The sequence below is a fragment of the Octopus sinensis genome, linkage group LG22 (assembly GCF_006345805.1).
Source record: "Octopus sinensis linkage group LG22, ASM634580v1, whole genome shotgun sequence".
Lineage (NCBI taxonomy): Eukaryota > Metazoa > Mollusca > Cephalopoda > Octopoda > Octopodidae > Octopus > Octopus sinensis.
In genome coordinates this window covers 21017227-21033737 of record NC_043018.1, presented here as the reverse complement: position 1 = coordinate 21033737, position 16511 = coordinate 21017227, and the positions used below count along the sequence as shown (strand labels likewise).

Below are 16511 nucleotides of genomic sequence, written 5' to 3'. Positions count from 1 at the left end.
TCGCTGGGCCTGGATGCGCATTCATCCATCCGTCGATGCTCTCGGTGTCGGGGGTTGACCTGCTTTCTCTTCTGCGTGTCTTATGAATAGCAAAGGACCACGTTTCGGACTTCTCCCATCTTGCGAGCTCTGGGACGAAGACCGTTTGCTCAACAGCAACATCAACAGCAGCATTCTCTCTCATGGGGCTCGCAAGTGCGGATAGCCATCTCTGCCCTAATGGCGATGATACCAACATAGCTAGAGAGGAGAGCAAAGGGAGCGGTCCACCCCAGACGAAATTTTCTTGAGAGTGGCATCACTTCTGGGTCTGCTGTAAGCAACATGTATTATTTGTGAGGACCTGGGGGAGGCAAACTGAAAGCCTACTCTGGGCAGCACACACTCTAGCTACGCTAGTGGGCAGTGAGCAGGGATGTGGCCCAGGGCCCAAGAACACCAGCAGTGTCAACTGCCACAGGCTTGACCACAAACCTGTCAGTTTGCCCTTCTTGGCCTGACAATCAACAAAGACTGGGCTGGCAGCTGAACACACCAAGTTGGCACCGGAGAAGATGTCATAGCTCATGGCATCTTGGAAGAGGGGCCCATCACCACAGAACAAGAAAATTACCATGCTGTCAGGCCTTTTACCATCCCCTTTGGTCTAGCCTTGCTGGCTCAAGCTGGGAAGGGGAGATGTGGCATCTAGGACATACTTTATGATTTTATTGAGAAAATAGAAACAGCATGTGGTAATGTAAGGGGAAAGTATATAAGGCGCAGGAGTGGCTGTGTGGTAAGTAGCTTGCTAACCAACCACTTGGTTCCAGGTTCAGTCCCACTGCGTGGCATCTTGGGCAAGTGTCTTCTGCTATAGCCCCAGGCCGACCAATGCCTTGTGAGTGGATTTGGTAGACGGAAACTGAAAGAAGCCTGTCGTATATATGTATGTGTGTGTGTTTGTGTGTCTGTGTTTGTTCCCCTAGCATTGCTTGACAACCGATGCTGGTGTGTTTACGTCCCCGTCACTTACCGGTTCGGCAAAAAGAAACCAATATAATAAGTACTGGGCTTACAAAAAGAATAAGTCCCGGGGTCGATTTGCTCGACTAAAGGCGGTGCTCCAGCATGGCCACAGTCAAAATGACTGAAACAAGTAGAAGAGTAAAAGAGTAAGAGTAAAGAGATTGCGATGGGTAATTGCAGATAGTTCATGAAGACATTCGGTATTCCTCATACAAGATGAGAAAGGGGCCAATTTTTATCCCAAGCCATCAAGGACAAGAGGAAAGACTGTGCTATGAAGCTGTTGAGTAAACTCAAGCATCCCCTCCAACTGAACATGCTTTTTCTCAGATGAGAAATATTTCTACCAGGATCAGATGGTGAGTACAGAGAACAACTGTTGACTTGCTGTGTCCCCAAAACATGCACTAAGAATGATCAAAATCAAACATCTAGTCAACATCATGGTGTCTGGAGTGAATATTAGTGATGGCCACATTATGTCTCCATTCATCTTCCTGGAGGATATTGTGCTACCCTGGATCAAGAGGGTGGCTGCTGGAAGACCCTATGTTTGGCAACAGGACTCTACACCATGCTACACAAGCAGAACCCAGTCATGGCTGTCAGACATTTTCTGTGACCACATCACCCCTAACATCTGGCTACCTAACTCCCAAGACTGCAATCTCCTTGATTATTATGTGTGGGCTGCAGTTGAGTGAGAGACCAACAAAATACTTTGTAACACCAAAGATGAACAGAAGGCAAGGAGTATGGCAGCATTCACCAGCTTAAATAAGGAGACCATCCAGAAGAGTTGCAAGAGATGATTCTGAAGTCGTCTGGTTGAAGCCAATGGTGATTTTATTGAATAAATTTACTCTTTATTATTTCAAAATATTTTAATATAATTTTGGTAAATATATCTGTTAAAATGAGATGTCAGTGTTGCTTTCATTTTTGCGTAATTTAGACGACAATTTATTCACTGCACCCCGTATATATATGTTTTCCAAAATGGAGGCGAACACCTTTCTTCATGTGATCGGCTTGAAAAATTGTGAGACACTAGGATATTTTCCTAAATCTGACAAACAGGATACATCATTTGTAATTTCATTGGACTATTACTGTTGCCTTTCCTTCCATTCCTGTAATAAAGCATTGGAATCTCTGCTCTCACCCTGCTTCAGATTTGAAACTGAATCTTTCAATTCTCCTTGGGCATACAGCCTATTCAAATGTCAAAAGAAACCATGACAAATGGGTCTTCCACTTCATCTGTGGCCTTTTCAGTGCCATTGCACAGTCGCCTGGATTCCCTAAATCTATTCTTCTAGCTTCGCTCACGATATACCGCCTATCCAAACGTCAAAAGGAACAGTGACAAATGGATGTTCCCCTTCACCTCTTCAGTGCCATCACAGTCACCTGGATTCCTTAAAGCTAGTCTACTATATGATACACTCATTTTTCTAGCTTCTCAGTTCTGATATGAGCGTTAATACTAAGCCAGAGCCAAACACTAAGTCACTGGATTACAACTTGAGGAACAAGCAAAAGTTCATTTATGAAATCCATCTTTTTTCTAGTTCAATTATTACATGTTTTTCTCTTATGTAACACATACATACAAGCAGAATAAACCTAAATCTAACTGACAGGACACAGCATTTGTAATTTCACTTCACTGTTACTTACTGATATTCCTAATCAAGCAAACTTCTTAACCACACAACCACGACTGTATCTCTTTTACTCTTTTACGTTTCAGTCATTTGACTGCGGCCATGCTGGAGCACTGCCTTTAGTCGAGAAAATCGACCCCGGGACTTATTCTTTGTAAGCCCAGTACTTATTCTATCGGTCTCTTTTGCCGAACCGCTAAATGACGGGGACGTAAACACACCAGCATCGGTTGTCAAGCAATGCTAGGGGGACAAACACAAACACACACACATGCATATATATATATACATATATACGACGGGCTTCTTTCAGTTTCCGTCTACCAAATCCACTCACAAGGCATTGGTCGGCCCGGGGCTATAGCAGAAAACACTTGCCCAAGATGCCACGCAGTGGGACTGAACCCGGAACCATGTGGTTGGTTAGCAAGCTACTTACCACACAGCCACTCCTGCGCCTTGTATTTTTTAAACAAATTAATGTTTAGATGGAAATATGTCAACAGATAAACACCTATTTCCAATTAGCTTAAGAAAATAAATCTGTTTCATACATAAAAATTACAAATTTTTAATTTGGCAAAAAAAAAAAAAAAACTAATATAATTTCATTCTAAATATTTATTATCAAATTTAAATAAAAACAAATAATGAAACAATATTGTAATGCATTTTTTTGTTGATTATGAATTTTTCTTTTATTATTTTAAAGCCAATTCCTCTTTAAGTAAGTGTCGTTTTTCTTCAAAATAATTCTTAAACCAGGAAATATGGTCCTTCTTTTGTTGGACTGTTAAATAAGGGCTCATTGAAAGTCCTGTAATGACTAATTCCATAAAGTGACGAATTGGTCCTTTTGAGGGGAAATCAGCAATCAAATCTTCTAGAAAGACGTGTTCATGGAATCCTGTGTTTATTTCTTCTTCCCAACCTAGAAATAACAAAATAAATAGATTAAAAAGAAATATGTTGGTATCAGGAAGGGCATCAAGCCATAAAAACCATGCAAAAACTGGAGTTTGGTGCAGTCCTTTGGCTTGCCAGCCCATATCAAACTGTCCAGTCCATCCATGTCAGCATGGAAGACAGACATTAAATAATGATGATGATGATGCAAAATAATTATTGTTTTGAAACATACCCTTACCAATAAGTTAGGAGATTTAACCTTAAATATCCTCATTTCATTTTGATATCTGGTTATTCTTATTCTTCATCTTCCTCTTGCTTATTGTTTAATTCCTTGTGTGTATATATATATATATATATATATATATACATATTTGTATGTTTGGTGGTATATTTCTGGTGTTTTGTTGTGTCTAGATCAGTAATGAGCAAACTGTGGCATAGGGGACTTTTTGAATGGTACGCCCAACAAATAATTTCATTGACTTTTCCAGTAGTGTAGCCTGTTTGATGAACCATGTCTTATATGGTCTGCTTCTTGGAAAAGGTCGCCCAAACCTGATCTAGATCTTTGTAGGTAAGAGCACATTGTTGTTGTAGTTGTTGTTGACTAAATGAGCTCAGCTATGCTTCAGTGGGGTTAGATAAAGAGGTAGTTTATTTCTTTAACATTTCTAGCTATTTCCATACATATGTTTGTGTCTGTGTTTGTCCCCCTAGCATTGCTTGACAACCGATGCTGGTGTGTTTACGTCCCCGTCACTTAGCAGTTCGGCAAAAGAGACCGATAGAATAAGTACTGGCGGTGCTCCAGCATGGCCGCAGTCAAATGACTGAAACAAGTAAAAGAGTAAAAGAGTATTAAACTGACCGGCTTCATTATTGATTGGGAATGTCCAGTATTTTCCTTCTTTCGTCCAAATAGCCATTTCTTCAAAAGCATTTGAAGGGAATAGAGGAGTGGTAGCTAAGGTTTCTTCATTTATTTCATCCCACAGGCTTTGTTTCTCTGTTGTAAAGAAAAGAAAATTAAATAGCTCAGCCATAGAACATTTTAGAAACTGGTTGACTGCAAGAAAAAAAAAGTGCATTTATATTGCTTGTTTTCATATCCATTTTTTTCCTGCTAGTAAGGGTTGGAGAAATATATGCTAGATGTCCTTGTCACTAAACCCTTACCTAAAGATTACTTATTTTAAATATTCTTTTACTTGTTTCAGTCATAATAGAGCACCATGTTAAAGGGTTTTTAGTCAAAGAAATCGACCCCAGGACTTATTCTTTGTAAGCCTAGTACTTATTCTATTGACCTCTTTTGCCAAATCGCTAAGTTACAAAGATGTAAACATACCAACAAGTAATGGTGGGGAGACAAACACAAATATATATATATATATATATATGTGCCAGTGACACGTAAAAAGCACCATCCGATCGTGGTCGTTGCCAGCTTCATTTGGCCTCCGTGCCGGTGGCACGTAAAAAGCACCATCCAATTGCAGCCGTTTGCCAGCCTTGCCTGGCACCTGTGCAGGTGGCACGTAAAAAGCACCCACTACACTCACGGAGTGGTTGGCATTAGGAAGGGCATCCAGCTGTAGAAATACTGTCACATCAGACTGGGCCTGGTGCAGCCTTCTGGCTTCCCAGACCCCAGTTGAACCGTCCAACCCATGCCAGCATGGAAAGCGGACGTTAAACGATGATGATGATCTATATATATTCCCTCTGTTAGGAGGCACAAGCACTTACACACACGACAATAACTACACATCAAACATAAATAACAATCACTCCATTTACCTACATTTTTACCTCAAACTGACCTTAGTCTTCCCAACTCACAAATAACCTTGATTCATAAATACTTCCACTCACCTCAGTTCCTCTCCTTCTATCATTTCAAAAAGATAGTTGATCAATTTCTTATAGATAATTTCAAGAACTGTGCTTCAGTCATTTTCATAAAAGCATGTAAAATCACTGGCATTGATACAATGCATAATTTGCTGACCCTTCCTGTATCAGCCTGCAACCCTCCAATGTAGATTTTTCCCCTTCGCTTTAAGACAAGGTTAATTCCCTATCAGACAACATCTTGGCTGACATACCCTCCAGCCTTCATCAGGTGCCTTGGGAAAATTTCAAACCTGGGTTCTCATTCCTAAGGTATTTTTTGATGACATTATTATTATTATTATTATTATTATTCAGGTCACTGCCTGAAATTAAACTCAGAATCTTGGGGTTAGTAACCCGTGCTCTTAACCACTATGCCATATGCCCATGGCATAGTAGTTAAGCGTGCAGGCTACTAACCCCAAGATTCTGAGTTTGATTCCAGGCAGTGATCTGAATAAGGACAACAAAAAATACCTTAAGAATGAGAACCCAGGTTTGAAATTTCCTCAAGACACCTGATGAAGGCTGGAGGGTATATCAGCCGAAACATTGTGCTAACAAAAAACAAGATGAGGACAAATATCCGTCAAATGTAAATAAGGTACATAATTCCTCGTCTCTTAAATATAGAACTGTAGGATACACTATGTCGACTTATATACCAGCAAATAAGGTAAGTATTTTATTCGATTAAATATTTCTTTCATTTCACTGAAGGACAACTCCAGGATGCTGAATCTTACAGAGGAGATGACGAAAGACCGAGATACCTGGCGCCTTGCTGTACTCAACAAGACCTGTACTACACAGCTGAAGTGTTAAGGCCACTCCCACTGGTGAAAAGGATTGGCCTACAAGAGTTCTGTGTCTATGTGACATAAAAAGCAATCGTGCCAGTTCTGTATAATGGCACCTGTGCTGGTTCCGCATAAAAGCACCCAGCACACTCTGTAAAGTGGTTGGCTTAAGGAAGGGCATCCAGCCGTAGAACCCATGCCAAAGCAGACTGGAGCCTGGTGCAGCCTTCCAGCTTGGCAGCTATGATCAAATTGTCCAACCCATGCCAGCATGGACAACAGACATTAAATGATGGTGGTGATGATGATGATGACTGCAGTGAAACAAAATGTAATTTATTCCAGGCTCAAAAAAATCGGGTGATGTACTAGTAGACAGTAATTAGGGTTTGCAGCTCTCACCCTCGGAAATAATTCTGAAATTGCAACTTAGGAAAAACAAAAAAGAAATTACCTGGTTCAGGTGGAGGGTGTGTAACTTTGTCAAAAATTTTAAGGCCGGGAGCAGAAAATATCTTTGTGCTGTGTAAAAACAAGAGAATGTATTAAACATTTCACATTCTTGGGAATTTTGGAAGATTTCAGGAAACATGGGAAACCAGCATATAATGATTTAGGCACAGGTAAGAAAAAAAATTACATATGGTTACATTAATAATAATAATAATAATCTTTTCTACTAGAGGCACAAGGCCTGAAATTTTGGGGGAGGAGACTAGCTGATTACATTGACCCCAGTGTTTTACTGGTATTTAACCCTTTAGTGTTCAGATTAATCTGTTAAATGTAATACTTTTATCACTCGAATTGTTTTTAATTAATCATACATTATCTTACAGCTTTGAAGTTTCAATGGTGTGATAGTTTATTCTTAGAATGTCAATGTAGGTTAGGTGTGAGGGGCCAGATATGACCAGTTTGAATGTAAAACATGTAGGATATTTGGGCCAGATATGGCCAGTTTGAATGTAAAACATGTAGGATATTTGGGCCAGATATGGCCGGCTTAAACACCAAAGGATTATTTTATCAACCCTGAAAGGATGAAAGGCAAAGTTGACTTCGGTGGAATTTGAACTCAGAACATAATGATGGATGAAATGTGGCTGAGTACTTTGCCCGACACGCTAATGATTCTACCAGCTTGCCACCTTAATTATAACAATAATCCTTTCTACAATAAGCATGGGGGCTGAAATTTGTGTCTGTGTGTGTTGGGGGGGGGGAATCAATTACGTTGACTCTGGTATTCAATTGGTACTTAATGTATCGACCCCTAAAGTGTGATGAACAAGAAAAACCCATTTTGGTAGAAATTGACCTCAGAGCATAAAGATGAATGGATTGTCACAAAGCATTTTGTCCAGCAAACTGACAATTCTGCCAGTTTGCTGCCTTATAAATAATAATAATAATAAATATATGTGAAGGCGCATGGCTCAGTGGTTAGAGCGTCGAGCTTACAATTGTGAGGTTGTGAGCTCGAATCCCGGACCGGGCTGCGTGTTGTGTTCTTGAGCAAGGCACTTTATTTCACGTTGTTCCAGTTCACTCAGCTGTAGAAATGAGTTGCGACGTCACAGGTGCCAAGCTGTATCGACCTTTGTCCTTCCCTTGGATAACACTGGTGGCGTGGAGAGGGGCGGCTGGTATGCATGGGCGACTGCTGGTCTTCCATAAACAACCTCGCCCGGACTTGTCTAGGAGGGTAACTTTCTAGGTGCAATCCCATGGTCTGTGTCGTGACCGAAGGGTGTCTCCGAAAATATATGTTTTATATACAGGGTTGGCCAGAAGTCACCCAACAGTAAATCAAAATTCTATAAATACTATCTGTAATTCTGTATTGACTCGAACAGGAATTTATTTAGACACGTGTATTTAGACACACACACACACTCATACATTCCAAATAGTAAAATTTACTGTTACCTATCTGTTTCAGTATGGATGATTGACTTGGGCATTTGTCTCTTCATTTGAGGTGTCTGAGCTGTTCAGTGAGGAAAAAGGAAAAGAAAATTTAACTTTGATTTTAAGACACTGGAAGGATATCTTCCAAAGAAATTCTAAAAGAAATACAGCGTTTTGATTTGCATTCAATGCACCAAAATAGAAGAAATATGAGCACCATTCTTTTTGTTGTCCCCTGGACTAAAAATATCTTTTCTATGCTTTCATTGACTATATGATTGAGTAATTTCAATAAATGTGTGATTCATTTGATTTCCTAGTGTCTAAAGGTGTCATGTCATACTAACAATGACTAAGCTGTCATTGTAGCAATATCACCACCAACTACAACAAAGACACTTACAAAAAAAAAGAAAAAAGGCATTGGAGGGGCAATGCATACCCTGTGTTGCTTACCCATGCTTTTTAATTGAAGTGAATTAATTTTTTTTTTTAAAGTATCATTTATACTCTGGTGAAGTTCAGAAATCAACTCGTAAATAAACGAAACCCTCAAATCCATCGGTGTACACACACGTATCTACGCGAACAGGTACACCATGATCTATACACACACAGTCGAGGATTGATTCATATGCAAAAGAAAGTGAACAAAATAATATGACCACTTGCTAATCGGGAAATTTATAAGTTCCATTTTATTTTAATTAATTTTTTTTAACTATCACCATTATAGGTATTTGTACTCTGGTGAAATTAAGAAATCAAGTCGTAAGTAAATGAAACCTTCGAATCCATCACTGTAAGCAAGCACGCACACACAGTGAAACCTTAAGGCATAAATCTATAATTTTAATTGTAGAGAATCTTTACAATTGTAAGATAATAGGAATAATCATTTGTAATTTCTATTTCTTCTTCCCCATGTTCTGTTTTTATGCAGTTATATAATTTAAATTGAGGTCTATTTCTCTGTTATGCTGCCCTCTTTATGTGATAGTAATAAATATTGCCTTAAACACCTTGACAGAATGTTATCATCATTTAATGTCCATGTTCCATGCTGGCATAACTTGAAAATTAATTACAAAACTGTTTGTAATCACCTAAGCATCTTTCTCTTTAATTTTCTTTTCAGTTATGGCTCCACTGATAAAGCCATATGAAAGATGCGCTTTATATGCTAAATGTTTTTTCTTCACTCTTTAATTCTTTTGTTACCATATTCCTGTTAAAATACACTGCTTTTGTTTCTATTAATTTTGTAAATAATGATGACTTTAGTAAAATAACTGTCATTATGAAGCTGGTGTTTGGAATATAAACTAACAAGAAATTTTGATGGAAGGCTTTAATTTAGATCACATTAAGACTTGAAGTTTGTATCACAGAACCAGGAGTACTCTCAGACGAGTTGGTATCAAAAGGATTAATAAATGCACATACATTCAAGACATTTTTAGAATTTTACTCACAATCAGTTTTCATTTCTTTTCCTGAATATGATGCTTTCTCTTTGATAACTTTCATCCCAGCAAATAAATTTCTAAAAAATAAAAAAAAAAAAAACATTAACATGAGATTGAAGACTATTGTAAAGGTTGCCAAGATGCAACGAAAATTTTAGGAAAATAAAAGTAAGAAATAAGTGGAAATTTTACCAGTGAGTGTGTTATAAGGCACAAAAAGAAAATGACTCTCCCCAGACACAACAGCATATGAAGGAAGTTTCCAGACTAATAAAGAAATACAGGGTGTGGTAGATAGGTTGCCCCAATTTCAAAGGTTAATAAACTGATATTGAGGAAACCTTTCTGCTGCACCCTGTATGAGTTTACCTGGGTATTTAAAAAAACTCTTTGAGTCATCATTACACATCTTTGAATCAGTTTCTTATTTTCAATTTGATTAAATTGATCCAGCTGTGTGAATTTGTTTTTTGCAAGTATTTCCAATCAATTAAATTATTTCATATAAGGTATAGTAATTTAGAGACCTTGAGACCTCTGTTTATCTTTATTATAAAAAAAAAAAATATTGATAACCTGATGACAGCTAACAGGTATAAGTACAATTAATGATATGAAAGCAAACAGAAATTCTAAACATGGGGGCAAAGATTAGAGTCAAGAAGCCTCAAAGTAAACCAAAGTAATCCTGGGTAAGTCTTTAAACTGCATCCAATAGTGGGACTGGTTCAGGAGCTCTAAGGTTTTTAAGGTGTGTGGAACCACTTCTTAGCCACTGTTGTTCCCAGGTTTACTCTGACCAGGAGTAGTAGCATCTGTTAGGGTCCCAGCTATGGGTCAACTAGCAGGAGTACCACCCACTTTAAACCCAGGCTACATCTACTCTGATAACTGGCGGTGACTTGGTCAGTGAATCCTCTGTGATGATTGACAATGGATGACAAGATGAACTGCTATGGATCACACTGTCTCAAAGTGTGTATGTATGTATGTAACCAAAGACCACATGTGAACTTGTACTCTCACTGAATTTCCAAACATGACCTCTACACCTCAATGATAAATGACTACAGCTACGGTGTCTGCACTATCCGACATGCTTTTTGCTCTCCCTGTGTGGCTTTTGTCAAAATTGCAAGCTGGAGAATTTTGGCAACTTGCACTACTTTGCCTGTTAGAATGTTAGGGCTAACCATCAGATGTAGTTGTCATCCATAAGAAATGTGGTGAACTCATTGGTTGGAGCTGGTTCAATCCATCTCGGGTGTAGGCCTTCGCAAGTACAAGTAAAGAAAACCAAAGATAAAAGCTTTAGTTAGAAAGAAAGAAGAGAGTTCTGTCATCATCTAGGATGTGATTGCTCAAAAAAGAGTAGCTAGAAATTCCATACAGTGTACTTGATATAAAAGCTACAGATAGACAGGAAACACAGCAGGATCACAGGTAAGCTGACTGTGATGGCAGATTCTATATGAGGCAGGTGCACAAGATTATTACACAGTTAGAAAACCACTAAAAAGAAATTCCTTCCAATACCTGAAAGACTATAGCTGTGGTCACTGGTGGCAGCACTGCACCATTATCATCACTTAACATCCACTTTCCATGCTGGCATGGGTTGGACGGTTTGACAGGGGCTTCACTGTCTGTTTTAGCATGGTTTTTAATGCTAGATGCCCTTCCTAATGCCAACCACTTTACAAAGTGGACTGGATGTTTTTTTTTACATGGCACCAACACTATTGAGGTTTGCTTTGGTGTGGTTTTTACTGCTGGATGCCATTCCTGATGCCAACCACTTTACAGTGTTGACTGGATGCTTTTTACATGGTACCAACACTGGCAGGGTCACCAAGTAATTCACAAGACAAAGATCCTCTGAGAGGAGGAGGTAACCTAATTAATAGTGGAGATGGGTGTTCCAAATACAGAGCAGTCATAGTAAGAATGTGAAGGAAAAAATTTAGGAAGCTATTGGGTTGGTGCATAATTGTCCTGATACGGTTCACTCAGCTGGCAAAAATGAGTAGTACTTGTATTTCAAAGAGCCAGCCTTGTCACACTCTGTGTCATGCTGAATCTCCTTAAGAACTACTTTAAGGGTATACGTCCATGGAGTGCTCAGCCACTTGTAAGTTAATTTCACAAACAGGTTGTTCCATTGATCAGATCAACTGGAACTGACGGAGTGCTAATTTGTAAGTTAGTTACCATTCAATAAAAACATGGTAAGGAAATAGTATGGTATGGATGAGGTGGTGAAGCACAACCTTTGCATATTGGGCCTCATCGAGGCAATGACAAGTGACTGAGTCCTTTGGAGATATGCTGTGCTTGAGAAGATCCACCAAGCCAAGTGAGACTGTAGCTATGGTCTATGACAGTGTCACATAACCAGCCCATTTAAGAGTACCCTTCAATCATTGGGCATTATATACTGTGCTTGAGAACACCTGTTGAGTCAAGTGAAATCATTGTCGTGGCGGATGCCACTACTGCATGACTGGCACCCATGCCAGTAGCATGTAAAAAGCACCATTCAAGTGTGGTCGATGCCAGTGCTACCTGACTAGCCAGTGGATGTAAAAAGAACCCACTACTCTCTGAGTGGTTGGGGTCAGGAAGGGCATCCAGCTGTAGAAACCTTGCCAGATCAGACTGGAACCTGTTGCAGCCTTCTGGCTTGCCAGTCCCCAGTCAAACCATCCAACTCATGCCAGCATGGAAAGCAGACGTTTGAAGGTGATGATGACGAAAGGATTAATCTAACACTATCAAATGAGATGATTACAAACGGACTTTTGAAATACAGAAATAAAAAAAAGTAACATTCAGAAATTTTTACTTACTCAATGCTTAAGCTAGGTTTCGCATCAGCTGCATTTGTCTTTTGGGATTCTGATAGCACATTATGAGCCTGCAACCTCTGTAGTAACTGAGACTGAGTTTGTAAAGGATCTCCTGGTAAAGACTCAGCAACTTCTTTGGCAGCGGTTGCCAACTCTTCACTGATGTCACCAGCATTTCTGAAGAGGAAATTTTACACAAATTAGTATTTGACAAAAGAGACCTACAGAATAAGTACCAGGCTTTGAAAAATCCTGTGGTCGATTTGTCCGACTACAGACCCTCCAAGGCGGTGCTCCAGGATGGCCGCAGTCTAATGATTAAAACAAGTAAAAGGTAAAAGATATTTATGCCAGTTCTGAAATAAATGCCCCCCCACCCCAAAAAAAAAAACAAACTCCGGTCTTATTTAAGATTTAAAACTTACTTTTTTGGTGTATCTTCTTCGTCAGAAATTTTGTTTCGCTTTTCTTTTTGTAAAACAGGACTTGAGCAAAGGTGCCGAGCTTTGCATTTAGATAGATGGGTTTGCTGTTGCTGCAATCTGAAAACAATCATTTTACGATATAATTAAAACGACAGTTGATAAATTTAATCCAAAGAAACCAAAGCAGACGACGAAAAATGACAAAAAAGAAAGAAAGCTTGAAACGTATTTAATAAATCTTTATATATAAAAGTGAGGTTGTGTGCTGTCTGTCTCCTATGATTTAGATTCCTAACTACTCCCACATTTTGCGGTGCAGTTTAACCAAAACCGGGTATCTTATAGTCGCGATTCATATTGAGCCCTTCTGGGTATTAGCACGCGTCTATGATGAGTCTACGATTTAAAAAAAAAATTACCATAATTTTTTTTCCATTTTAATGCATTGTTTTCGCTATTATATAAGGGAAGTAACTCTCTAAAAATGTCTACGAAGAGTCAACGATTTAAAAAAAAATTTACCATCATTTTTTCCCCATTTTTAATGCATTTTTTGGCTATAACTCTCTAAAAATGCTTATATAGTTATTTCCCTTACAAACCCGAGCAACGCCGGGCGATACTGCTAGTCTTTCATAAAATATTCGGAAAACTTATCGAAGCATGAACGTAATCAAAGATCTTCGATACAAAAGAGGGGGACGAAAGTAATGAATACGTACACCCGGTGTTGGGGTTAGGATTAGGGTTTTTGTTGCGCCGAAAATGGGTGGTGTACGTATTCTTTACCTATTTCTTTATTACCCACAAGGAGCTAAACACAGAGGGGACAAACAAGGACAGACAAACGGATTAAGTCGATTATATCGACTCCAGTGCGTAACTGGTACTTAATTTATCGACCCCGAAACGTGCTAACGTTTCTGCCAGCTTACCTCCGCCAAAGAGGGACCATATACAAACATGCTGAACTCCACAAAAATTCTAAGTCTAATATTTTTATAAAATATAGCACAAAAAAAGGTAATTAAGTTTATTCCATTAGTCTCAGCAACCACAGGTTCCCTCATTGTCTCCCATAACATATTATTATTATTTACACTTTTATGAATAGAATAAATAACTAAACGTCTACAAAAATACTGAGGTGAGCAGCTTTATGTCTAGTATAAAATATACAATAACATAGTAATTAACGCGGTTTAATTAATCGTAGTATTTTGTTAATTGGGTGAAGGATATAATTTGTCGCTTCTATGGAAGGAAGACGTTGTTTACTTATGGATTCAGCAACTTAATCAAATGTTATATAAAATTAGGTGTTTTCTTTTAAAGTATTCGACTTTAAAATAATGGAAAATAAAGAAATATTATAGACATTATCGTAATATTAAAAACCCTGCAGAAAACACGTGTCTTTTATTCGGATAAACGTTGTACAAATCTGAGATATCTAGCGACCAAATAAAGATGTGTTGCACCTCAAATACTGTCTCAAATATAAAGCATAAAGTATATTTAACTCTCTTCATTTAATAATAAATAATAATAATAATAATAAAAATACATTTTTTTTTTCTATTTTAAAAGGAAAACACACACACAAAGAAATCTAAACATTGGCATACATACACAAGTGTGCCCCGCTGATTCCGTTTCTTCATAACTTTTATAAGAACGGATACTTTTTAATGAAATTTTCTACTAATACCTTTCAGATAGTGTATATTACGATGGTATCGGATTTTAATGCGGAAAATTAATAGGCGCATAGACATTCTTACTGACACACATCACATATATATCAACACAAAAATTAAGTGATGTGTATCAGTATATATATATATATATATATATATATGTAGGTCCCGGGTTGAGTCGGGGTTAACCACAGTAAATAAGGTACTCAATACATAGCAGAGTAAATTAATTTATTTTATAGAAGGAGCTTCTACAGGACTAGAACTGTTTCATTCAAATGAAATCTTCAGTATATATATAAGTCCCCACCAATTTTCTTTTTACATTAAATTCCGCTATAATTGTAATCTACACTATTTGAAAGGTATTTGTAAAAATTTTCATTATAAAATCTCTATTTTTCTGCATCTTATGAGGAAACAAAGTCTGGCTCAGTTCATCCGATAAGTTTAACAGGTAAAATAATTGAGTTATATTTCAGGTAAAATTTGCTAAAATTAACAGGACATACAGATAGAATCAAATTTTGTTTATATTTTATTCCTTAAAACGTTAAATTTTTAAAAAATATCAAAATTTTAAACGAGAAAGCATCGGATATAATTAAAGACAACTTTCTCTGTTAAGCAAAAACATTTTCAAGGTTAATTATGGTTTTACATTTGAAATACATCAAGAAATTGAGAAAGGCGTGTCAAGACGACAGGTAGGCCTATATTTAGTATATACCTGGGGGAAAAACTGATACTTACTGTAAGACAGATTTGAAGGAGTTTCGATAAATTCTGTGAGATAAACGACAGAAAATTGGTAAAAACCGGGAATCGAGGAACTTCGCCATGTTAACAAGGGAAGTAAATAAGGAATTACGAAATTGACTCTTAATTAGAAACGAAAGAGAAAAAAAGAAAACCTCACCACCATCGCGATGTTCAAAAAGATAGCTCTACAAATATAATATATATATATCACCGTAACCGACCAGGCTATCAGATGTTGCTACACATCGCTGGTCACAATGCGTTTCGCATTGTTTTAGCCTTCTAATGACCAACAGAAGAAAGAGTGAAAGAAAGTTGTGGCGAAAGAGTACAGCAGGGATCACCACCATCCCCTGCCGGAGTCCCGTGGAGCTTTAGGTGTTTTCGCTCAATAAACACTTACAATGCCCAGTCTGGGAATCGAAACTGCGATCCTACGACCGCGAGTCTGCTGCCCTAACCACTGGGCCATTGCGCCTCCACACACACACACACATATATTGTATTTCGAGACGGTCGTTAGGGAGGAGGGTAAATAAACACACGCACTATATATTCGTTCTTCACTCGTTTATTACTGTTCTTATTCTACCTCATGTCTACTGTCCGGAAATCTTTTGTCACGCATCTGTGACCTCCTCGGCGACACTTTCCGTCTTCGTGTGTGATCCTGATCAGTTTAATGCATTGTCGGAGTTAGAATAAGAACAGTAATAAACGGGTGAAGAACGAATATAGTGTGTGTGTTTATTTGGCAAAAAACCCCCCAAAAAACCGACCATCCCGAAATACAACAATATCTGTTCCAACACACGACTCTACATCAGGAATCTTGCGACACAAATTCATAAGCGTATATATCATCATCATCATCATCATCGTTTAGCGTCCGCTTTCCATGCTGGCATGGGTTGGACGGTGCAACTGGGGTCTGGGAAGCCAGAGGGCTGCGCCAGGCCCAGTCTGATCTGGCAATGTTTCTATGGCTGTATGCCCTTCCTAACGCCAACCACTCCATGAGTGTAGTGGGTGCTTTTTACGTGTCACCGGCACAGGTGCCAGACGAGGCTGGCAAATGGCCACGGTCGGATAGTGCTTTTTACGTG

At 38.5% G+C, this 16511-nt stretch overlaps 1 protein-coding gene across 2 annotated transcripts; it reads right to left on the bottom strand.

Annotated features, from left to right (window-relative positions):
• Positions 1-3342: 3342 nt before the first annotated feature.
• Positions 3343-15529, bottom strand: LOC115223296 (28S ribosomal protein S31, mitochondrial). Of its 2 annotated transcripts, none has more exons than XM_029793805.2 (8): positions 15397-15529; positions 12944-13060; positions 12519-12695; positions 9676-9746; positions 8219-8279; positions 6741-6808; positions 4459-4596; positions 3343-3609 (listed from the first exon to the last, which is right to left on the bottom strand). In XM_029793805.2, exons 1-8 carry the CDS (start codon positions 15483-15485, stop codon positions 3380-3382), a joined length of 951 nt encoding a protein of 316 aa, XP_029649665.1. In that variant the 5' UTR covers positions 15486-15529; the 3' UTR covers positions 3343-3379. The 2 variants fall into 2 exon arrangements, with proteins under 2 accessions (XP_029649665.1, XP_036368091.1); XM_036512198.1 differs by having other exon boundaries at positions 6741-6810; positions 8227-8279.
• Positions 15530-16511: the final 982 nt, after the last annotated feature.

Coding starts and splice junctions, on each gene's coding strand:
- LOC115223296 (XM_029793805.2), bottom strand. CDS start 15,485: ATGGCGAAGTTCCTCGATTCCCGGTTTTTACCAATTTTCTGTCGTTTA. Junction 13,061..15,396: donor TCCTTCAAATCTGTCTTACA/GTAAGTATCAGT, acceptor GATTGTTTTCAG/ATTGCAGCAACAGCAAACCC. Junction 8,280..9,675: donor AAAAGAAATGAAAACTGATT/GTGAGTAAAATT, acceptor CTCACTGAACAG/CTCAGACACCTCAAATGAAG.